We start from the raw sequence: 25,199 nt of genomic DNA on the forward strand, positions 1-25,199 counted from the left end.
TTTTCTGGTAATTTAATTATTTCTTTATTTTTGTTTTTAAATAAAAAATAGATATTAATTATAAAATTTAAACAAAATAAGCCCTGGCCAGTTTGGCTCAGTAGTTAGAGCACTGGCCTGCGGTCCAGAGAGACCCGGGTTCGGTTCCTGCTAAGGGCATGTATCTTGGTTGCGGTTTGTCTCCGGCCCTGGTTGGTCATGTGGGTGGCAGCCACTCGATGTGTCCCTTTCACGTTGATGTTTCTCTGTCTCTCTCTTCCTCTCTCTCCCTCCCACTCTATCTGAACAAAAAATGGGAAAATGTCCTTGGGTGAGGATAAAATAAATAAATAACAAATAAACAATATAAAATTATAAACAATGCAAATATTAAAGTTACCTATCACTTTCTTCCCACTTCTTTCCCACAGACACAATTTTTTGGCATATTTCTTATGGACAGTTGCTTTTACAAAATACATAAGCATACATATACATCTATAGGGTTTTTTTTCATCCTCACCCGAGGACATTTTTCCATTTTTTTGTTCTGACAGAGTGGGAGGGAGAGAGAGGAAGAGAGAGAGAGAGAGAAAAACATCGACATGAAAGGGACACATCGAGCGGTTGCCACCCGCACAGCCAACCAGGGCCGGGGACAAACTGCAAACGAGGTACGTGCCCTTAGCGGGAACCGAACCCGGGTCTCTCTGGACCGCAGGCCGACACTCTAACCGCTGAGCCAAACCGGCCAGGGCTATAGGGGTTTTTTAAGCATAAATTAAATCATTTGCTTTTTCACTTAAAAGTATATCTAGATTTATATATCTATATTTATTTACTTGTCAGTACTCATAGCTAGTCCTTGCTCATTTAAAAAGCTGCAGTATTCTGAAATTTGGGTGTTGTGTTGCATAGTTAATTTAACCATTTCTTTATTTATGTTCACCCTTGTACATATATTTTTATGGTTTTGGGGAATAAGAAGCCCTAGCCTTTTCTATGTATCTTCCCTCTAACTGAATGTAAAATATGGATTTATTTTCCATTATGTTGTTTTCTCAGGGAAGAAACTTCTGTCCTGCAGCTGAGAACACAGTTCTCATTAACTGTTTAAAAGAGCCAAGGGCAAAAAAATTGCTCTGTTGGGCTCTTCTCTCCATGCTCAGGATGCCTGGAAAAGCTGCGCAAGATGTCTGTCAGCCTCCCCCGACCCCAGTTCTGACATCGGAGAATATGAGCATAGCTATTCGCGGCTCTAGTGGGGAGGAGAGGGGTGAGTCACCATCCTCAGCCGGTCCTCTGCTGAAATGATGGCTTAATGCTTGTAGCTGTTGAGCAGGTTGCCACTCCTACAGATGAGGCTGGCCCTACTCCTATTATTGGAGAGTTATTTCTACTTGGAGGACAAGGAGACAAGGGAAAGCTTCATATAGCAGGTGCTATTGGAGATGAGTCTGTTGGTCTCTCCAAACACCCACTTCCTGTGCTTCCCTGAAGCTACCTCTGCCTCCAGAGCTAGGTCCTAGCAGTCATCAGCTAATGTCCAACAGCCGAGCAGTTACCCTGGTGGCTGGGACTGTGGGGAAACCTATAGCCTATGCAGAAGGCTTCTTAAACTAGAGACCAGTCAAAGCCTAAGAACATAGTGTCATCTCTCAGGGTCAAAGAACCAGCCCTCAGAGACAACATGGATTTAAACCCACAGTAGAGTTTCATTTGGCCTTTGTCTTTGTTTACGTTGCCCATAAGTAGATCTGAAGACAAAGCAAAATCTTCAGGAAAGGCAGAGTGAAAAGCAGATTTATTGTATATAATTTTGTGACAGCATTATCTTCAGCTTCTTCCAGGTCAGGAATAGAAGAGGGGAGAAAAGAATACATACCCAATTGTGGATACAAAAGGACTTAATTCCACTATCAAGGCTAACAGAAAAGAGAGAACCAGAAATGTGGGTTAGGACAAGAACCCAGTCAGGGTGAGGAATTTCTCAAAGGTATAATTTCTTGTTTCATTGTATGAAGAAACCATGGTTACTTAAGAATTCAATAAGTTGGATCCTCACTAATAAAATTCATTCTATGTTTCGGCCAACAATAGAGACAAGAGTGTTCACACCTGCTTTGTAGATCTTAGCCCAATTCAACCCCTGCCCATTCGTTGTGATCACTGTGGGGTTTAGAAGCCAACCTACTGTGGAAGGCACTAGAAAACAGTGATGCTTTTTGGAGGCAGCAGTTGGCCAATCGATGCCCTCCCTCAGAGGCAGTATAGACCTGTAATTGAGACCATAGGCACTGGACGTGATTGCAGGAGCTCAAATCTCAGCACCGTCCTTTGCTGGCTGTGGGACCTGAAATTAAGTTGTTCAGCCTCCTGGTGTCAGTTTCCTCACCTGTAGGGTGGAGATAGAATTATCATGAAAACACACTGACTGCCAGCTGTCGTCAGGAGACTGTGGATGGATGTGGGGTTGTGAATGTTTCTTGCTCTTCCTGTAAATTCTGAAAGGGTTAGATTTCTACAGCGGCATGCTCTGTGTGCCTCTTTTGTTCAGTCAAGGGAACAGATAACATTGGGGAAGCCCCAAATTTTTCTGAGTCATATTTTCAAAAAATATTTAGAGTTTGGATTTTTTAAGCCAAAGGCTTGGAAATTTATGCTCAAGATCAATTTCTTGGCAGCTGTGTCTAGATAATATAACCTGATGTTTGATGTTGTGATTTTATATCTGTGTATGTTTATAGGAAAACTTATTTTTCTACTAGATTACACTTGTTAAAATATCAGGATTTTATTGCTTACCGTGTTCATTCAAAGAAATTAGTTAATTTTATTACATGAAACTTTGTTATGATTGTTATATTGTCCTGAAGTTTTTGTACACATTCAAGTTTACAAGTGGAGTAGATGGAGCAGAAACAATATATACATATTATCTATTACCTAAAAGTAGATTTATAAAATTTAACCCAGATCCAATACATGATTTTTTCCAATGTATCATTATTACTTCTGATCCTATGACAATTTAAAAATGGGTGGGGATAGTGTAGTGAGGAGATTACCTAACAACGAAATGATTCTATAACATTGGGCAAAGCTTGAAGTCTGTATCATGTGGAACTAAATGCCTCACCTGATTGCTGTGGGTGTCTTTTTGCACACCTAAGCATTTCACATGGACAACTGTGTAAAATTAAATTTCTTCAGTAAACATTTACTAGCATAATAGTTTAGGCATTGGCTTAAAAACCAGAAATACTTTAATGATCTTTTCTAGAGAGAGGCTTATTCTCTGGCAAGGGAGAAAGGCCTAAATAAATGATTAGATATATCATTTACATACATTCCATCCAAGTGGTGGAAATGCAGCGAGAGAAGGAAGATGCTGTGCTTAAGTAAAGGAAATTTGGGCTGAACCTTGGAGCCTGAGTAAGAGTTTAGTAACTTATCAGGTGGATAAAAAGCAGGAGTAGAGGGGTAGCAGAGACAGGGTTTCAAAATAGTTGAGAAACAGTGATTCTTCCATGTGGTTGGGGGATACAGAGGAAGAGAGGCTGGAGATGAAGTTGGGAAAGTATCCTGGGAGCAGGATGGAAAGAGCTTTGGGAACTATATTAGTTTCCTTGTACTGCTATAATAAATTGATACAAATTTAGTGGCCAAAACAATACAAGCTTATTCTTATAATTCTATAGACCAGAAGTTTAATATATATATATATATATATATATATATATATATATATATATATATATATGGAGCTAAAATCAAGGTATCTCAGGGCTAGTTCCTTTCGGAGGCTCCAGGGGAGAATGCAATCATGGCCTCTTCCGGCTTCTAGAGGCAGCCTGTATTCCTGGGCTCTTGACCTCTTTCTCACACACTCAGACCTCTTGCTTCCACCGTCACGTCTCCTACTACTCATATCCATCTGCTGCCGTCCTATAAGAAGTCTTGTGGTTACCTTGGACCCACCCAAATAAGTCAGGATAATATCCCAGCTCGTGATCCTTAGTCATATCTGCAAAGTCCATTTATCATAACATAGTCACAGATCTGGGGATTAGGTGTGGACATCTTCACAGGAATGGGGGTGTCCATTATTTTACCTACCATAGGTAACACGCTGTTGAGTGTAAGAATATCTATAGGACTATCAGGAACTATTACAGGCTTCTACACTTGGCCAGATTTTCATGTGAGAAGATAACAATGTCTGCAGGGTAGAGATAAAGACTTATGACAGTCCAGGTGGGAGATGGTGAGGACCTGAATTGGGAGAAGAACAATGTGGATGGAGAAAAGGGAGGTAAAACAGTCATAGCAGAACATCAATATGCAGTTACTCTGAATGTCAACTTTTGATTGTTTTGTTCTTTTTCCGCCCATTTCTTTGCTGAAATAAAGGGGTGGAATGTGATTATTTCTTACTCCTTAGGTGGGTTCAAAGATTGAGCCCTCTATGCCCTTAGAGAAAGAGATTCGACTATTTTGGCTGGTTTTGATTTAGGCTGTACATGGAATGATCCCTTGAAGTCTTTTATGCAAGAACAAGGATCACAGGAAGGGACAAGGAGATTGAGGGGGTGGGAAAAATAAGAGAGGAGTAAGAGATGGGCAATCCCAGGTGGGACTCCCGAAGCCTGGGAATGAATCTTGGGGAAGTGGCCAAAAAGAGGAAAATACCAGTGCCATGAGAGTGGACCTGAGAAGGGGCATGAAGCTCTCACAAACCACCTGATGAGGCAGAGACACTCCTTAGCTCACCAAATCATTTCCTTTTCCTCCTGGGAACACAGGGACTCTACCTTGGCCCCCAGCATCTAGGCGGGACCGAGTGTTTGGTCTGGTCAATGTGATATGGATGGGATATAAGAAATCTGTGCTCGATCCTGCTTTCCCTGGGGATTACAAGCATGTACATGGTGAATCTACAGGATGGAAAGAACTTGGAGGACCTCTGCCCAGAAAGCTGTCTGATGAAGAGCACCCTCATTGAACTTGGCATTAGCGAGAAACAAACTTTGATTGTGTTAAGCCACTGAAATCTGGGGCATATGTGTTAATGCAGCATAGCTTCACCTGTCATGACTAAAACACCAACTAATTTTGCTTTTAGTTCCCCAGATAACATCACTTTGGGGGCTCCAACACCAGACCCAGTGAGTGAACAGTAGGAAGGTCATATTGGAAAGACTTTCCTGGAATTCCTGATTGTCCCCTGGTGAACCCCACTGCCCTTCAGGATGCCCTGGGTCCTGGACACCTAGTCAGATAGCAGAGTGGTAGAAAGGTCTGGCTCGTAGTTAGGGGGACTGACCTGTATATGTGAGGTCCATGCAAGGGACCTCTGAAATGGGGTAGCAGGTACTGACACCTTGGATACACTGTATTGTTGTAATTATTCCCATGTTTAAAAATCAAATGAGCAGATCCCACAAAAATGCTGCTCCCTTCATTCATAGACATCACCCCCAAAGCTGATTTTGCTCTGGAGCCTCCACATTTCTTCTGTCTTAGTCGGGATCCCACCCCCGTGCAGAGCCTGAGACACGGACTTGTGTGCAAGTTGTTTATTCACACATCATCTCGGGGAGCAGGAGTAAGGGACCAGAAGATGTAAAACAGGGAAGAAGAAGAAACTACTACAAGGATATTTATCAAGTTATCCACCACTTATCTGGGGCAGTTGGCACATTTGGTGCTTGCTCCCACCATGGCCTGCTGAGGAGCATATAGATGGCCTCACAACTGTCTAGCAAACAATTCGACAGAGAAATATTTATCCACCACCCACTGGTTGAGGGTGGCAATAGGAGCAGTAACTCCCCTGACCTGAGGGCCGCTCCTGGGAGCCTGCGGAGCACTCTCCCCGGTGCTGGCACAGCCGCCCTGAGGCAGGCAGAGATGCCCAGAGCGTGCTGGAGGCGCCGTGCTGGCAGCCTGAAGCTGTCTGAAGCCCCCGCAGCACTGTTTGCCAAAACCAAGGCTGTAAACTGTGCTGAGGCTGAGCGGATGTGAAGGACCAGCAGGTGTTCAATGCACAGCCCCCTCCGGACAGCACCCTGATCTCCTTATGGGGGATGCCTTTGGGACAGGAATTCCTTGTTTGTACCTCCCATTTCCCAGAAGCTGAAATCCAGTGGTACAGATCTGTCCTCTATCTGACCTAAGCGCCCCCTATCCGTGAGTGGATGACACTGAGAGGCAGGCTGTACACACCAAGAAAGGACCTGCCTGGCAGGATCCACTCCAGTTTCTCACAGTTGTGGGCAACTTGAGAACATCCTCTCACAGTGGCAAGGACATCCTCGACCTTGAGTCCTGAGAGAGCACAGCAAGAATGGGGACACACTGAAGATGATTCTTATTCAGCGGCAGCCTCAGCAGCAACACACTGAGCAGGCTGTTTCATGGGTCACGGTCCATATTCCCTGCTTCCTGCATCAGTCCCTCTGGGTTTCTTTAACCTTTTCATTCTTTCACTCAAACTCCAGCATCCTTTGATGATATCTGATAGAGAGATATGTGAAAGTGTGGATTGAATACACACATTTATCTCAGTTCTCCCCTAAAATTCTACTCAAATGACCAATGGGCATGGACAACAAAGCCGGGGATGGGGTGGGGGGGGTGGATGGGGAGGAGGGTGCCAATTGGGTAAAAAAGGAGAAATATCTGTAACAAAAATAAAATTTTAAAAAAAAGAAAAGAAATGGAAGAAAGCACACATGCTCAAGAGCAAAGAGAAGAGGAGAGAATGGAGAACTAGTAACTGACACATCAGTCGGAGGAAAGCTGACACCCAAACCAGCATTAAGAGAAGGCAACAACCAGAAACAAGCTGATTCATGCTGCAGAGCCCTGAGAAGCCTCAAGAATCGGAGGTACCAGCTACCTTTGAAGATGAGAACGTGGGGAGATGCTGAACACAGAAGAATTAGTTAAAGTCTATATTTGCAGCAGTTAGATGACCTCTCCCTTCCCCAGTACATGCACCCCACCCCCACCACAGCTGGATCCTGACAAGTTCTGGATCTGAGGACAACAGGCAGGGTTGAAGTGTGCATGAGGCATTGTACTGAAATAATGGAGGGATTAAATATACCTATTACAAGGACGCATCGTACACTCTAAAAACTAGATAGACAAAATAATCAGTTGCCATATAAGTTCCAAAGTTTTTAATATTTATGTGTCTATCTTAACATAACCTTTCTTATCTATCATTCACAAATATAACTTAAGGCCCTCCTAGGGCTGAGGCCTTTCTGGCTCTTGATAATTCTCTGTTCTGGGAACAGGATGAATCCAGGACCATGAACCCCAGCCCAGGAAAGGAAGCCTGCTCTCCACAAGCCAGCCAGACACTGCATTCTAGTGAGTACCAGTGTTCAGCTCTGGTCATTAATTCTTTATAACACAGTGGTTACAGAGCAGTCTCTGGAGTCGAGTTACTCGGGTTCAAACTTGAGCTCTGCCAGTTACCCTCTAAGTGATCTTAGACAAGTTACTTAACTTCCCAGTGCCTCAGTTTCTTTACCTAAAATAAATTTTTAGATGCTTCCAAATCATTGATAGTTTTAATGTGCCAAGAACTTACCTCAGTTTTTTATAAAAGAAAAAACAAAAAACGACTCATAACAAGTACATTGAGCTCAAAGACAATTTCAAGAACTTTATATTTGTGTCTCCTCAAAATACGTATGTTGAAATCCTTACCCCGTAGTGTGATCCTAGGTTGAATCCTGGGCTAGGGGTGGGGGGGAAAGTTACTATAGGCATTATTGAGATAATTGGTGACATTTGAATATGGCTTAGATAATAGTCACTGTGTCAAGGTAGAATTTCCTGATTTTGTTCATTATACTGTGATTATGAAAGAAATTGTTCTTGGCTTTAGAATATATACTAAAGTATTTAGGGATAGAAGGGCATGATGTCTGCAATTTACTTTCAAGTGATTGAGATAAATGTGTGTGTGCACACACACACACAGAACAATAAACCAAGTTGTGTGAAATGTTTAACAGTTGGTGAACCTAGGTAAAGTGCAAAAGATCTTTACAACCTTTTTCATGAGTTTGAAATAGTACAACATTAAAATTTATAAAAAATAAATATGCTATGGCCAAAAGATCATCCTGTATATATAATCTTCTCCAGGTAGCATTCAGTGATTAAGGCTGATCCCTGTAGACCAATTTACCCTGCCATCTCCCCTATCCAAACTTAGAGAAAACTTGATTTTATACCATACCTAGTGCCATGATCAAAGGGACAATAGCTCTAGACTCCAACTTGGTAGTTTCGGGATCTTGGCTCATGTAAGCTCTTGGTAGCTCAAAATCCTGATTGTCAGAAGTAAATACAAGATCAAGAGGTGAAACATGGAGGAGTAATGTGTTTCCTTACATGATTTTCTTATAGGAAGCAAGAAAGACTTTTCCCCGAAGCACCCTGGCACTCTAACACTGATTCCTTTTCAAATATCACCAATCAAAATTGGATCACATGATTGCTCAGACTAATCATTGGCAAGAGAAATGAGGTTGCCATGATTGGCTTAGATCAATCATGATTCTCTCTTTGTGGTTGAGGAAGGACCTAGCTTTTACAAAAGCACTTTACTTCTTGATATCTGCACAAAATTGGGGTACTTTTAGTAAGAATGTGGGGGAAGGAGTGAATAGACTAGGCAACCAGTAGGTTTTGCACAACCATGATAAATTTCTCATCATGGTAGCTGAGATTATTGTGGGATAATGGGTACATTTCAGAGAAGTTTTATAAAAATTATACTTGCCTGTTTTCTTTCTTTCAATTAATCATTAGCCACTAAGAACCTAATGAATTTCTAGCAGCATTAAAGATATACAAAGTCTCATTTTCTTAAATCTTCATTGACAGTTCATTAGTCTTCTGTAAATTCCCATGTAACATTTCATTCAATAATAACAAAAAGTCAATTCTACTCAGTCATACTACTACATTTTTGTTTTCTTATTTAAATTATCATGTATGTGTTGTTACTAACATATTATAGTATCACACCTTTTAAACTTAACACTTTCAGTTAAAATTTGGCTCCCGATAAAACTGGGAACCCTTCATATATTCAAAGAATATAAATTTCATTCTATAGTACAATAAATTATCTAAGTAATTAATACAAATCAGAAGCAAATACAGAAAAATACTATTCAATATGTCCTTCTCTTTATGGAACAACCCATATACCAGCTGTCTGGTCTCCCTGATAGTATGAGCCAATCAGGGAAGGCATATATTTTCTGCTATGATTTTGTGTTTTCTGGCTATAGCAGAAATGATTTATAGATCATTTAGGAAATGGTCATCTGTCATTTTTCCTTCAAGTCTCAGCTTAAACGTCATCTCTTTAGAGGCCTTTCCTGACCACCCTGTTTAAAAGAGGCCTCCTCTTATTACTTTGTATTAAATCACTCCTCTAATTCTATCTATAGTATTCTTGCAAATCTGTAAGTGTCTCCTTTTGCATTGTTTATTTTCTGTTTCTCATTTACAATATAAATACCATGACAGCTAGAAAACATGTTGGTCTTATTGTACACTACATGTGCAAAGCTAAATACAGGGTCTGGCACATAGATATTTGAGTACAGTTTTCTTTTCTGAATTATCTATTTTATGCTATATTCTAAAAGCAAAATTTAAAACCAAATCCCAGTGTTTATTGTATTTTGTGAATTTATATTTAATATTATGCAATATTAAAATGTTATTGTTAACGAACACTTAACATAAGGTGAGAGATGTGGTAAAACATAGTAAAATATAAGTCAATTTCTTTTATGTCAAGTGGATACATTTTATATACTTTATTATTAGGAATGAGAAATTAACCTGTTTGGGGCCAACACAAAAGTTTAGAAATCTCTAGACGTGAAACCATCAAGAACTCATAATAATTTATTTGCCTAAATCTAAACTTCTGTAAATATTTTGTGTCTTCAATACACTTGAAATTGGAACTGCCTCTCAGGACTCACATTCTGGTTTCAATAATATATCAAACTGTAACTATAATACAAAGCATGGAATATTTTAGGCCCTTTAATATAACATTGTTGTTAATAACCAAGTAAGAAAGTTACTTGAAGGGTACAATGAAATTCGGTGTTTTCAATGGAGATATTCCCATGTATGAGTGTGATTAGCACAGACTTGCTAAATCTCTCTCTGAGCCATCTGTGAGCACCTTCTTGGTTTAAAACAACACATGCTTGCTCTGCTCAGTTCTAAGCAGTTTTTACCACAACTGTTATCTTTACTTAAACCTGGGAAGATTTTCAAGTGCCCGAAGCTTGGAAATTCCACCTTTCTCTAAGGATCTGATCCTCAAATTTAAAGAAGACTTCTATTAAATCAACTATTTTAAACGAGATTAGGGGAGGGAGGGTATAAAATGTTGACCACAGAAATTCCTATCCACTTGTGAGGGTGGTGTATTTTAACTTACTGGTAAGTTAAGGATGCAGTCATATGTTAACTTTCTAATGATGCAAAGTAAAATTCGTAATAACTTGAGTATACTTGCTTGCTCTTTAGTTGAATCTCAAGTTGCGGGGATGCAAATGTTCCTTTTATACTGGCCTCAGTGTGAGCTCTGGATTCTGGCAAACCAGCAATAGTGGAGATCTCACTGACAAAGACCTGACAGATGGTGTATCACTGCACTCAATATTTTGGAGGCCTAGCTTTGTAGTGCAGATCCAATATAATCTTTTCTAAAGAACCTGCTCTGATCAGAGCATCCAACATGAAGACTCAAGAAGACTGCCCTGCAGTAAAACTACCTAGAACTGCCTAGAGACCAGTGTAAATGCAATAGAAGCCTTGAAACAAATTCCAAAGTTCTAATAGACATTATAACACTCTTCCTACCAAAGATGCATGTTCATAAAAACCTACAAATCAAAAACATTTAAAATAGGCGTGATTCTGACTGTGATATTTACTCTTCAAGTCCAGACAGAGTGTGGTTAGAAATCTTCTAATGTCATATTTAAAGTTTTTATTTTCAGCTATACATTGCACACCATAAAATTCACCCATTTTCATTGCACAAGGTAATGACATTTAGTAAATTACAGAGCTGTGCAACTATTACTACAATCCAATTTTAGAACATTTCTGTCATTCCAAAAAGATCCCTCATATATATATATTATGTTTAGGGATTTTTAGTGGACTTTTTCACAACTTTTCTGCATAAAAACAATTACATAGGTGGAATAAAATACTAAAATTGTTAATAAATTTGACTCTGTTGCCATTCAGACACAAATGAAAAATTTCCTACAAAGGAGCCCATTTTGCATGTACAGTCTTTTTAAAAGGAGAATACTTAGCCATAAATCAGTGTTTTCCTTAAATAACTTTCATAAAATCCTGGATAAAAGGGGATGTGTATGAACTAAGACTGGCCTCGCCTTTGTACAAGCAGAACTGGCCCTATTCAGATGGCACATGGGGGCAGTAGCAGCTGTGAGTCATTATATTCCTCTCATTCCTTCACACTTCTCTTTCTCACCAGTCTCTAAGTGGAGCACAAGTCATCCTCCTGCTGAGGTCATCCTGTCCGTGGAAAAGGGCAGGGCAGCATCAGGTCACATTTAAAATGGGAACCTAGCTCAAGCTGTAATTTTTTTTTCATTAGTTAATATTTTCTGGATAATGGAAGCACATACATATTGCTTTTATGTACTTTTTTTTTTTTTAATCCTCACCCGAGGATACTTTTCCATTTTTTGTACAGATAGAGTGGGAGCGAGAGAGAGGAAGAGACAGAGAGAGAGAAACATCGACGTGAAGGGACACATCGAGTGGCTGCCACCAGCACGACCAACCAGGGCCAGGGAAAAACTGCAAGTGAGGTACATGCCCTTAGCGGGAACTGAACCCGGGTCTCTCTGGACCGCAGATGGACGCTCTAACCGCTGAGCCAAACCGGCCAGGGTGCTTTTATGTACTCTTGATCTCTTCCACTCTTCCTCCTCAGGGAACATCACCTGGCTCCCTTTCTTCAGGGTACACTTCTTGTTTGTCATCTTATAGGTAGGGAAAAGTCCAAAGATAAAAAATAAAGCATGTTAGGTACACATGCACCATGTGCCAGGTTAATTTATAAGACGTGCTTTTAGTAAAATATAAAAGTGGAAGGCTTAGATGGCTTAGAATGTAAGCTCCATGAAGGTAGAGAGTTTTGTCTGTTTTATCTACTGACATACACCGAGCTCCGAGAACAGCTCCTGGCACAGAGGAGGTGTTCATGAAATACTTGTTAAAGTAATCAAATGAAGTTCTTTCCTAAATAAAGTTTTAAATATTTTTAATTCTAAAAGACTGTGTAGATTTGTCTACCTCACTGATGTGTTATGAAAAGTGTGTTGATAATGTTATGTAAAGCACATATTATAGAAATGGATAAATTCCTACAAAATATGACCTACTAAGACTGAATTATGAATAGAAAATATGAACAGATTGATTACTAGTAAGAAGATTAAATCAGTTATCAAAATTCTCTCAACCAACAAGTCCAGGATCCAGTTGGTTTCACTAGTGAATTCTCCCAAACATTTAAAGAATAAATACCAAATCTTTTCAAACTGTTACAAAAAAATAGAGGAGGGGATACTACCAAACTCATTTAATGAAACCATCATTAACCTTACACTGAAATCGGTCCTTGTCTGGACAAGGACACTATAAGAAGAAGAAAATTACTGGTCAATATCCCTCGTAAACATAGATGCAACGTTCTTTAACAAAATATGAGTAAACCAAATTCAACTATACATTAAAAGGATCACACAATGATCAAATGAAATGCAAGGAAGTTTCAACAACTGCAATGTGATAAACCACATTAACAAAACACAGAATAAAAATCATATGATCACTTCAATAATGCAGAAAAAGCATTCAAAATAATTCAACACCCATTTATGATAAAAACTGTCAACAATGTGTATAGAGGGAATGTACCTCAATATAATAAAAACATAAAACAAACCCACAGCTAACATCATACTCAGCAGTGAAAAGCTTAATGTTTTTACTCCAAGATCAGGAACAACACAGGAATGCTCACTCGCACTACTTTTATTCAACAACATTTTGGAAGTCCTAGCCACAGCAGTTAGGCAACAAAGAGAAATAAAAGGCATCTAGATTAGAAGGGAAGAAATAAAACTGTTTATTTTTGTAGATGACATGATATTATGTATGTAAAACCCTAAGGACTCCACCAAAAAAAAAAAAACCTGTTAGAACTAATAAACAAATTCAGTAAAGTTGCAGTGTACAAACTCAATATTTTTTTTTAAAAGTTGCATTTCTATACACTAATAGCAAACTCTCAGAAAGAGAAATTAAGAAAATAATTCCACTTACAATTGTATCAAAAAGAACAACATACCTAGGAATAAATTTAACCAAGGAAGTGAAAGACCTGTATACTGAAAACTGTAAGACATTGACTAAATAAATTGAAGACACAAATATATGTAAAGATATTCTGTGCTCATGGATTGGAATAATTAATATTGCTAAAATGTCTATATTACCCAAAGCAAACTACAGATTTAGTGTAATCCTATCAAAATTCCAATGGAAATTTTCACATAAATAGAAATAACAATTTTGAAATTTGTATGGAATCACAAAAGACCTGAATAACGAAAATACTATTGAGAAAGAAGAACAAGCCCTGGCCAGTTTTGCCCAGCGGTTAGAGCGTCGGCCTGCAGACTGGAGAGACCAGGGTTTGGTTCCTGCTAAGGGCATGTACCTCAGCTGCAGTTTGTCCCCGGCCCTGGTTGAGGTCGTGTGGATGGCAACCAATTGATGTGTCCCTCTCACATTGATGTTTTTCTCTCTCTTCTTCCCTCTCTCCCTTCCAGTCTATCTGAAGATAAATGCAAAAATGTTATCCTCGGGTGAGGATAAAAAAAAAAAAAAGAATAAAAGAAAGAAGGACAGCCCTGGCCAGTTTGGCTCAGCAGTTAGAGCGTCGGCCTGCGGTCTGGAGAGACCCGGGTTCGGTTCCCGCTAGGGGCACGTACTTCGGTTGCAGTTTGTCCCTGGCCCTGGTTGGTCGTGCGGGTGGCAGCCACTCGATGTGTCCCTTCATGTCGATGTTTCTCTCTCTCTCCCTTCCTCTCTCTCCCTCCCACTCTATCTGTACAAAAAATGGAAAAATATCCTCGGGTGAGGATAAAAAAAAAAAAAAAAAAGAAAGAAAGAAGGACAAAGCTGGAAACATCATGCTCCCTGATTTTAACCTATATTACGAATATAAACTAAAATAATATGGTATTGACATATAAACAGACACATAGATAGATAGAAGAGAACAGAGAACCCAGAAATAAATGCATGTACATATGGTAAATTAATTTATGACAAAAGAGCCAAGAATATACAATGAGGAAAGGACAGTGGTGTTGGGGAGACTGGACAGCCACATAGTAAAGAATGAAACTGGACCACTATCTTACACCATATACAAAAATCAACTCTGAATGAATTAAACACTTACCATAAGACCTGAAATCATAAAAATCCTACAAGAAAACATAGGTGGTAAGCACCTTGACAGTGGTCTTGGTGATGATTTTTTTTGGATTTGACACCAAAAGCAAAACAAAAGGCAAGAAAAACAAAAATAAAATGAGTTGAAATAGATGAAACTAAAAGCTCTGCCCAGCCAAGGAAACCATCAACAAAATAAAAGGACACCCTACCAAATGGGAGGATGTATTTTCAAATTATGTATCTGATAATGGGTTAATATCCAAACAAATGCAACTAAATAGCAAGAAAACAAACAATTTGGTTAAAAAGTGGGTAGAGGATCTAAAAGGATTTTTCCAAAGAAGACATACAGATGACCAACAGGTACCTGAAAAGTTGCTCAGCCTCACCAATCATCAGGGAAATGCAAACCTAAACCATAGTGAGATACCACTTCAAGGTGACAGAATGGCTAGTATCAAAAAGACAAGAAATAGCAAGTGTTGGTGAGGAGGAGGAAAAGGGGGGATGCTTGGCACTCTTGTTGGAAATATTTATTGGTGCAGCCACTATAGAAAACAGTATTGAGGTTCCTCAAAAAATGGAACTGCCATATAATCCAGAAATTCTACTTCTGGGTATTTATCCAAAGGATATCTGTACTCCCATGTTCACTGCAGCATTATTACAATAGCCAAGACATGGGAGCAACCTAAGAGTCCATCAATGGACAATTTATCCATTGATTATATATATACATATTCATATATATATATATATATATATATGTATATTATTCAGCCACAAAAAGAAGTCATAGAGAATTCTAAAAGAAATTTAAAATGGAACATGAATAAGTTATATTGGCCTGCCCACACTGTAAATCAATTTCAACCTCAGTGTAAATAGGTGGCATACACAGAATTTATAAATGGAAAATTTGGGATTTTATAGTTCTAATAATCCATATTTATATTTCTCAATTTACCTAAATTTGGTCAGTCTTGCCATATATTTGATTCACCTTTTTTTTTCTTTTTAGTAATGCATTCTTTTTCTCACAATTTTAGGACAATTGATATTCTCTCAGACTTATATCTTATTATCATATTATATCACTCCTCCACACCAGATCTAGTCACCTTTATTAAACTTGTTTCTCCAGTGCTCCCAGATGTGGATTACATCATGTATACATCCAGCACTTATATATCACTGATGCACACTCTCCGACTGCATGAGAATCTTCCTCAGGGCTACTAACCTCATTTCTTTCTCCCTTCTAGGGGACCAAAAGCCATCATCCTGTCCCCTCTCTATAGAGGTCACTGTTCTCCTGCCTCCTCTCATCATTTTATCTTACACCTTAAAAAACAAACAACAACAACAAAAAAACCCTCTACTGATCCAGCATTCTCCTTCTCTTTCCTTTTCCCTCTCAAAAGGGTAGCAACTCATTGATTTTATTTTTTCACCTCTAGAGTTCAACTTACTGTAAAAAAAGCTTCAGTCTGCATATACTCAAGATACAGTTTTAAAGTCACTTAAACCTTTTACTTGCTAAATTTAATTAACACGTATCCTTATCTTGTTGACCCTTGGTGACACTTAATGTCTCGGACCTTTCCTTCCTTGTTGGAATTCTTTCATCCCATGTTTCCACCACACCTGCTCCACAAATGCACCTTCTACCACCTTCACCATTCCTTTTCCGTGAGAGAGCTAATTAATTTATTTATTGCATACCCTCTATGTTTACAATCAAATAGTACTCTCAGAGCTCTGTCCTTGGTCCTGTTTTCAAGCTGCAAAATTTCTCTGGGAAAACCAATCAATTCCTATGGTTTTAGTTACCACCTATCCTATTATAATTCCCACATGTAACTCTTTAGCCTTAAGTTCTCTACTAAACTCCATATCTCATATTTCTGGTTGTCCCCTGGGTATCTTCTCCACAAATGTGTTACCAAGCCTTCTAAAATCTATTAGATCACTTCTGAGTTCCTTTCTTTACAGTGACTGTACTTTACATGCAAGAAGGAAAGTTAACTGAATATTTGGTAGCCACAAGGGCAGATTCTGGTACTCATAATGTGGCTTATTCTTGTTTCTCCTTTTTCTGGACACTTGGTGGAACTGCATACCTGCTCCTTTGAAATTAGGTGTGTCTTATGACTTATGTTGACCAGTGGGACATATTGGAGGTGATGTGTGTCACTTCTAGGCAGAAGCTTTGAAAAGCTGGCACACACACATAATTTTGTTCCCATTCTTATGTTATAAGTGGCAACACTGCAGAGGAAAGAGGCTCCATCCACCTGTTCCTTATGCAAAGGTGATGTGAAGCAGATCTCCCACCAACTCATGCAAAGGTGATGTGAAGCAAATCTCCCACCAACTCATGCTGTATGTCCACCAAAAGTGGACATACAGCATGAGTGAGAAATAAACTTCTATTAAGTTAAGCCTGTGAGATTTTGGAGTAGTTTATTATTGCCCTGTAACCCAGCCTGACCTGACTGATTCAAGATCCAAAACCAAATTCCTCAATTTTTCCCTGCACTCTATTAACAGATAAAACAACAGCAAAGCATCTGACCTGCTTTCCTCCTATATTCCCCGTTTTCCTTGTCTCTAAGCCATCACCATCTCCATCCACTTAACCAGGCTAGAAAACCTAGGGGCATATCCAGTCTCCACTTTCATGTCCATCCACATTTTGTGATTTGGCTAGTTCTATAGATTTTATTCCCTTAGTATCCCTCAAATATATTCTGTCATGTATATCCTTAAATACATCTCATTACCTGTTGACTGAAATATTACAGTGACTTTGTAAATGATCTCCCTGTCTCTATTACCACCCTCCCCTTAATCGATCTTCCAGATGGCTTCCAGAGTGATTTTCATAAAATGCAAACTTTGACCATTCCACTCTCCCGCTTACAATTTTCACCAGCACTTACAGAATAAAGATGAAATGCTCTGTCATGGCATATTAGGCTGTTAATCGTCCAAGTCCTTTCTGTCTCCTCGGCCACATCCCTGCCCTAGAATACCTCACCCTAGAAGCACTGTTCCTCCTCCTCCTCCCACTCCTGCACGAGTACACGTGCACACACAAACACACATATGCACGCTTGCACACACACACGCTATTCTATTTCTTGATTGATCCTTCAAGAAATTCCAATGTGGGTTCCGTTTACTCTAAGAAGGCTTTCGTGGTTGTCCCAAACAGACATACCTCTTTCCTTTCTCGTGCCACTCCTCTGAGTAAAATGTGCTTTTGTTATTGAATATGGCACTTTTAAAAAACCTTTGCTTATGTGGCCACTGTGAAGGCTATAGATGGTGATGACCATAATCCTCTTACAGATAGGGGAACTATTTTATTCACCCTTACATCCAGAAAGCACAGTACTTAGCATATTACAGGTACCTCAAACGATGTTTACAGAACTTAAATGATAGGCCATTTGATCAGATAGCTCAACATCTGTTAAAGGCTTATATATTTTTAAATAGCTTGAGATTTGTTGAGCGCTCACTATGTGTTAGGCACTGTAGTAAGCATTCCGTAAGTTTTATTTTATTTTACCTAACAATAATTCTAAGGCAGCTATTTTCAACCCGTGTGCCATGGCACACTGATGCACCACAGAATTTTTAAAACATGCAATACCTGACTATTTAGTCAGGGCATCGACCTCTTCTGCCTTAGATTGTCAACTTTAAAAAACGACAACTGCCGCCCTGGCCGGTTTGGCTCAGCGGTTAGAGCATCCGCCTGCAGTTCACAGAGACCCGGGTTCGGTTCCCGCTAAGGGCATGTACCTCGGTTGCAGTTTGTCCCCGGCCCTGGTTGGTAGTGCGGGTGGCAGCCACTCGATGTGTCCCTTTCACATCGATGTTTCCCTCTCTCTCTCTCTGTTCCTCTCTCTCCCTCCCACTCTATCTGTACAAAAAATGGAAAAATGTCCTCGGGTGAGGATTACAAAAAAATAAAAAAAATAAAAAATGACAACTGCCAACACAATAGCTGTTTAGTGTGAATTAATCAAAATTATACCCAACTTTTTTTGGCAGATGGGAAAAAAACATTTTTTTTTTCCCCTTTTGGTGTGCCACAGTATTTTAGTAATTAGTTTATCTGTACCATGAGATGAAAAAAGTTGAAAATCGCTGTTCTAGGGGATTGAGACACACGTTAAGTACCTATTGTTACAGATTTCATTATATGAAGCAAACCATATCTCACCTTCCTAATTGATAGATCCTTATAGGTCCTAGGCATTAATTCAATGGATCATTTTCCTAAGCAGTAACTGAAGGAATAGCAGACACAATATAGCTTACATTCAAGGTTAAAAAAAAATGTTTTTTTTAATCTACAACTTTTAAGAGGAAATCAGCTCTTTTATTTAAAACATTTTGAAAAATATAGCATTTATATATCATCTTTCCTTTGAGGCATAACACTTTTTCTTTTACTATGTTTAAGGGACCTCTGTAGTAAATGAGGACTAATTTATACAAGAGACAGGGCACAAAAAAGCTGACTAACTTGTCCCGTATCATAACTTTTTAAGATTCCATTATCATTTTATACATCCCCCCCAAATTATTTTATAATTATCATTGAGTGACCAAATGCCAAGAAGTGACAGAATTGTGTAGATGAAACTCAAGACTTCAGGGGACTAATAAGATGTTAGGAAAAATCACAACATTAAATTATGAGAAGATTATATTATAAAGCACATGACTCCAGTCTCTGGCCCTCTTGGCTGGAACATTCAAGATACTACAATTTATCTCTTCTGAATTTCGTATCATCTTCAAATAATAATAGGCAGATATATGAACCCAGACTGTTAATACATTTTTTTAAACCCCGATATTCTTTTCATTCATTCACCCATCTTGTATTGTGCCAGAAAGAGAAAGTAAGGCCATTCCTTTTCATTTATTCAGCATCCCATCTTTTACGGACTGCAGAACCAGTTTCATTTGCTAAAGGCCAAAAACCCTGGAGACTTGGGCGAGTCAAGCAATTACCAGCCACTTGGCCTTTTTGCAGAAATACACAAAAGGTGTATAATCACTTAATTTTATCCCCTCCTAACCTTTTCACTTGGAAATTGGCTGCTCGGGCGAAAGTTGTTTTTTCTCCCGCAGCCATGTGTGAAGAGCGATTAACACTCGCTCGACAAACGCCTTCCCTGGCCATTTGGGAGCTGCACGCGTTCACACCGAGTTCAGTCCGCTGCGCCTTCACGCGCAGCCGTTTTGTTTATAGGGCTAGCAGGGCAGAGACAGGCGGAGAGGAAGCGAACCTCTCAATATGCAGCAGGCCGCAGAGGCTATATAAGCTCCGGTCTTGGGCCTGGTGTGTGCAAAGGGCAGGCTTTTCCGCGAGCTGGCAGCGACCATCTGTCAGCCCCGCTGCGCCATGGAGACCGCGGAGCGCTCGGAGAGCGAGGCCGGCGAGCGCGCGCGCTGCCACCGCCTGCTGCCCGCGGCCCCCGACGGCCCCGCGCGGCGCGGGAGCGCGGACTCCGGGTACCATGTTTCAGCACCGCCCTGAACCTCCCCTACCCCATCTCTCCTGTCCGCGCCTCCCCAGCTCCTCCTCTCCGTTCCCTCCACCTCCGCTCCCCCGGGTCCACGCTCATCTGCTATCGGTTGTGTCGGGTCTGGCCTCACGTCTCCTCTGCGCGCCTTTGCTCCCCACCCCGCAGATCCGGAGACTTCTGGAGACCGTGGGTTGACGCCCAAGACAAGCCAGAGGAGGAGGCCTCGCACCACGCCGCGGAGGGGGTGAGTGAGCCGCGCCTGGCTGGCCGTGTCTCCGAGGGGCGCAGATGGTTCTCCAGGGCTGGGAACACACGGCCCTAGGCAGACACGCGCCCCGCCTGCCCCTCGCTTAAGATCGCGCCTGTCGGTGGTACTGCAGTGGCCCTACCCGGTGACCCTGTCGGTGCTGATGAGGCGAGCGTGTCCTCCAGAGCAACTGCGGCACCAGGATCGGACCGACAGCGAGGCTGCGGAGAGCCCGGGGGTCACATTCTCAGCGGGTGCGAGGATCGCTTGGTCGCGCGCGTTTCCGGTTTCTAGAAAAAGGTGAGTCGTAACTATGATTCATCTCCTTACGTCCCCAGATGTCCCGAATGACCGAAGCCTCTGGAAAGCTTTCTCGATACAGGCACCCAGTCAGGTAAGTGACAGGCCAAACCGAAGTTCTCCTGCGCGTTCAGCCCAAGGAAGAGCTGGGGACTTCGCACAGCCCAGCTCAGCAGCTGGTTCTGCAGTTTTTTCTATTGGAAAATCTACCTTCAAGGTTACTTTATCTTCTCAGTCCCAGAGATCCTTTACTCATCTAATTAAAAAATGTAGGAGCTTACGCTCTCACTTAGAAGAGCTGTTAATTAGTGCATACTCAGTAAAAGCTTAAGAAATATAGTAATAAGAAGGACAGTGGATGATGATACAATAAAAGTTGAACGTTGATATCTTGTACCTGCAGAACAGTTTTTTCTTTTTCTTTCTTTTTTTTAATGCCAAGAGGTCTGAATGAAATTGACTTCACACCAGGTAGAGTGTGTACATTCTTATTCCCTTGCAAAACAGAAGGAAGAATGGTGTTCACAGTTACAGTTTTATAGCAAATTCCGCAAACTAGGCTTGCTGTGTAAGAGAAAACAGAAATGTGATGAAAATTCTAAAGGTTACTAAGGATCATAAAAGGGATCACAAGTTGTTTGGCATAACAATGAGGAGGTAGTTTCCTGTTCCAGTCACAGGAAGCCAGCCTTTCTGTAGGATTCTTTGTCACCTTTAACCAGGTAAAAAGTTAATTTTGCAGTTTGCTTGCTTCAGAGAGCAGTTAGGTGAAGAGCTATATGATGTTTGTAAAATGCGTATGTATTTATTAATAGCATTTTGATTAATTTCCTGCCATGTGCTAGCACTAGTGAAGGACACAGGAAAAAAAATAGTCACAACCCTGTGGGAAGTGTTATGAGAGAGTTCAATTTGGTCAGTTTTACACCTCAAGGCATGAAGTGCCTAACTGTCAGAGGGAGTGGGGAAGGGCCAGGAAAGTGTGTATTATAGGTTGTGGTTTTGAAGTTAGCCAAATGGATGGTAGATGGGGAAGGTAGGTAGATTTTCCACTAGAAACAATAGGGAAAGAGATAACAGGCTCAGGAACAGCATAGCTCCTCTGCAAGCATTGAGAGTTGCTGAAATTTGGGTGTGTGAAGCTGTGGTCATTCTAGCATGGAAGCCAGAGGCCAGATATTGTACACCTGAATACAGAGTTTTGTCTTGATCCTGTAGGTAGCACTGGGGATTACAAAAAGGATTTTATTTTTATTTTTTTATCCTCACCCGAGGACATTTTTGCATTTATATTCAGATAGAGCGGGAGGGATGGAGGGAGGAAGAGAGAGAGAGAGAAACATCAATGTGAGAGAGACACATTGACCGGTTGCCACCCACACGACCCCAACCCCCAACTAGGGCCGGGGACAAACCCCAACCAAGGTACGTGCCCTTAGCGGGAACTGAACTTGGGACTCTGGTCCGCAGGCCGATGCTCTAACTACTGAGCCAAACCGGCCAGGGCCGAAAAGTATTTTAAACAGAAGAGTGGTGGTGATCAGATTTTATATTTAAGAAAAATCACCAAGGAAGTGGTATATAGTCTTAGTTGAAACACCAAAAGTGAAATTGGAAATTATTGCAATTGTTCAGGCAAGAATGATAAAGAGCCATTCTAAGGCATTGGAAGTGAGGATAGGCCTAGGTGAATTTGGGGAATACTTAGGTGACAAAATAGATTAGACTTATAACGTATAGGATATGGTAGGTGAAGAAGAAGGTAAAAAGACAGAATGGTTCCCAAGTTTGTGGCTGATGACCAGGTTGAATACTATACTAACAGACGGGAAATTAGGGTTAAAATAGATTTGAGGAGCAAGATAATGAGTCTAATTTTTTCACTTATGGATTTTAATGTACCTGTGGGCATCCAAATGGCAGTGTCCATTAGAGAGCTGCATATATAAACCAGGGGGCTATCAACAGGTTCTTAAATAGAAATGCAGACTTGGGAGCTTTTGGTAAATAAACAGCTGGAAAAGCATGGCAGTGGGTCAGGTCATCCTGGGGAATCAGAGAGGAGAGATGGTCACTTGTGATAAAACTGTGAGGAAAGACCAACATCTAACCTGTATACAAAGAAAGAAAGTCCATAAAGGAGACAGAGAAGAAGCATTCAGAATGGGAAATTCAGAGACCTACAGAGTCCCTGGAAGAAAAATGGTCAGTGAGAAATTCTGGGAGAATATAATAACAATTAAACATCATTCTTTGGGTTTGGCAGTTCCAGTAACACGTTAAAAAAGCAGTTCTTTCCTATATAAGCTATTCCTTTCTTTTCTGAACTACTATGTCTAGCATTATGTTTGCACCTCTCTTAAATTTATTTTACTTTTCTTAATTTCTATCTTGAGTAGTATTATGTATTTCTAATTCTTTTTACTCAATTGTCAACTTCTAGAGGGTAGAGATCATGATTTATTCATCTTCGAATTATGAATTATGTCTGGCACAAGAAAGCACTAAATATTTATTGAATGATTGAATGGTTACTAATTTGACACCAAAATTATAAACTATGTTTTACCATTTTGCTAAAAAAAAGTTATAAATTACATTGCCTACTTTTTGTCTTTTCAATGCAGTATATTGGACATAATGTACCATCTCTGCTAGAATCACTCTATTACATGAGTACATGTGGCTATTTACACTAAAATGACTACACTGTAGTTGGAGATTCAGCCTTTTCCCTCCTCTTTTCTTTTCCTTTGATGAAAAATAATAGAAGACCAGATGGCAAGTTTAATATTTTTTAGAAATTTGAAATTCTGAGGTAAAAATGTTTACATGTGAATTATTTGTATGAAACCAGTGTCATGTCATTCTCAATATCTCACGAAGGTGTCCCCAAATTTAATTGGATGGGGAAAGGAGAGGAGATGGGGTCAAGATTGGGCTCAGAGGTAGTCTTTCTGTACCTCAAGTGGTGAGTGCATAGACGAACTTTAAAAAATACTGCTTTTTGTACTTTTTTAAACTTACATTGGCTACATCTTTAAGAGTTAAATGTGTGAGCTTTAAGCAAGATTCTAGGTGATTTCTGCCTCTGTGTAAGGGCATAATATTTTGTTGTTTTCATAAAGTTGGTTATCAGAATTTTTAATGTAAGGGTGAGATTCATTTTCTTCCCTAAGAAATTTAGAAACTGGAAGATAAGCCTTTTGTTTGTTTGTTTTTTAAGAATAAAAATATCTATAATGCCTGTAGTAAATAAATATTGATCTTAGGCTTACACAGGGTTCAGTGTGAATTTGTTTGACTCCACTTACAACTTGAATAAAGATTTCAAATAATCAACCAGTTATTGATACTTTGGCAAATAGGCTCCATGCAAACTGTGATAGTAACATTTTTTTTTAAATTCCTCACTCGAGGATATTATTTTATTTATCATCAGATAGAGTGGGAGGGAGGGAGGGAGAGAGACAGAGAGAAACATCGATGTGATAGAGCCACAGACTGGTTGCCTTCGTTCATGAGACCCGACCAGGGCCAAGGACAAACTGCATCGAGAGGTATGTGCCCTTGACTGGAATCAAACCCATGACTTATTGGTCCGCAGGCTGACGCTCTAACTGCTGAACCAAACCTGCCAGGGCTGTGATAGTAACATTTTAAAACTATATCTTAAGACTGTTTAAATGCATAAGTCAATTGTTAAATACATGGAGCTCTTAAAATTTGAACATTTCATGAGTATAAGGATTCTAAATATAAAAAAGATAAAGTGTATTATGTTGTCTGCTTTTTTCAGACTATTTTGGCCCAAATCAAAGTGTTATGATTACTTATACCAAGAAGCAGAAGCTCTTCTGAAATTTTTTCCAATTCAAGCCACAATTTCATTTTATGAAGACTCTGATAGTGAAGATGAAATTGAGGAACTGATCTGTGAAAATTAATCTGATTAGTTACTTTTGATGACAGTAAAAGTTTGTAGGATTTAAATTTAGTCTGAAAATGTATCATAATCCTTTAAGCTTATTTATTTGTATGTAAATTATTAATAAAATAAATATTTTGTAATTACTATGGTAGTTGGGCCTTTTTTAAATCCCTACACTATTATCCAATGCTGGAATTTAAAAGTAGGTGCCATTTACAAACGTCTTGATTGTGTTGTAAACATTTGACACTTACAAAAGATAATTTTGATCTCTTCATCAAATTAAAAGTTTATCTTTAGTTATAATTTTATGAATATTTAGTTATAACTGCAGAGAATGACAATATTTTTCAACTGAATCTTGTAACATCTGCTATTTCCTATTGATTTCCAGTGGATATTGTAGTTACAGATGAATATTATTAGATAATGAAGAAAATAACCTTATGTTGCCAATTATACATTATTGTTTTCTGTTTTCGAGCAGATGGTGAAAAATACTTTAAATCATTGTCTATAATTGAGAATGAGAATCAGTGTTAAGGCTATTAAATTTTAGGCATTTTTAATGAATGGTGACTCAAGAAATTTTCTT

The 25,199-nt window shown here is 39.7% G+C and overlaps 1 protein-coding gene across 1 annotated transcript; it reads left to right on the forward strand.

Annotated features, from left to right (window-relative positions):
- The first annotated feature begins 1,149 nt into the window (after positions 1-1,149).
- RIPPLY2 (ripply transcriptional repressor 2) lies at positions 1,150-24,634 on the forward strand. Its single transcript, XM_036247739.1, is given in 6 exon segments — positions 1,150-1,255; positions 19,850-19,991; positions 19,993-20,112; positions 20,292-20,370; positions 20,712-20,767; positions 24,473-24,634. Coding segments are annotated over 6 exon segments (651 nt in total). The 3' UTR covers positions 24,621-24,634.
- The last annotated feature ends 565 nt before the right edge of the window (positions 24,635-25,199 follow it).

The sequence above is a fragment of the Molossus molossus genome, unplaced genomic scaffold (genome assembly GCF_014108415.1).
Source record: "Molossus molossus isolate mMolMol1 unplaced genomic scaffold, mMolMol1.p scaffold_m16_p_8, whole genome shotgun sequence".
NCBI lineage: Eukaryota > Metazoa > Chordata > Mammalia > Chiroptera > Molossidae > Molossus > Molossus molossus.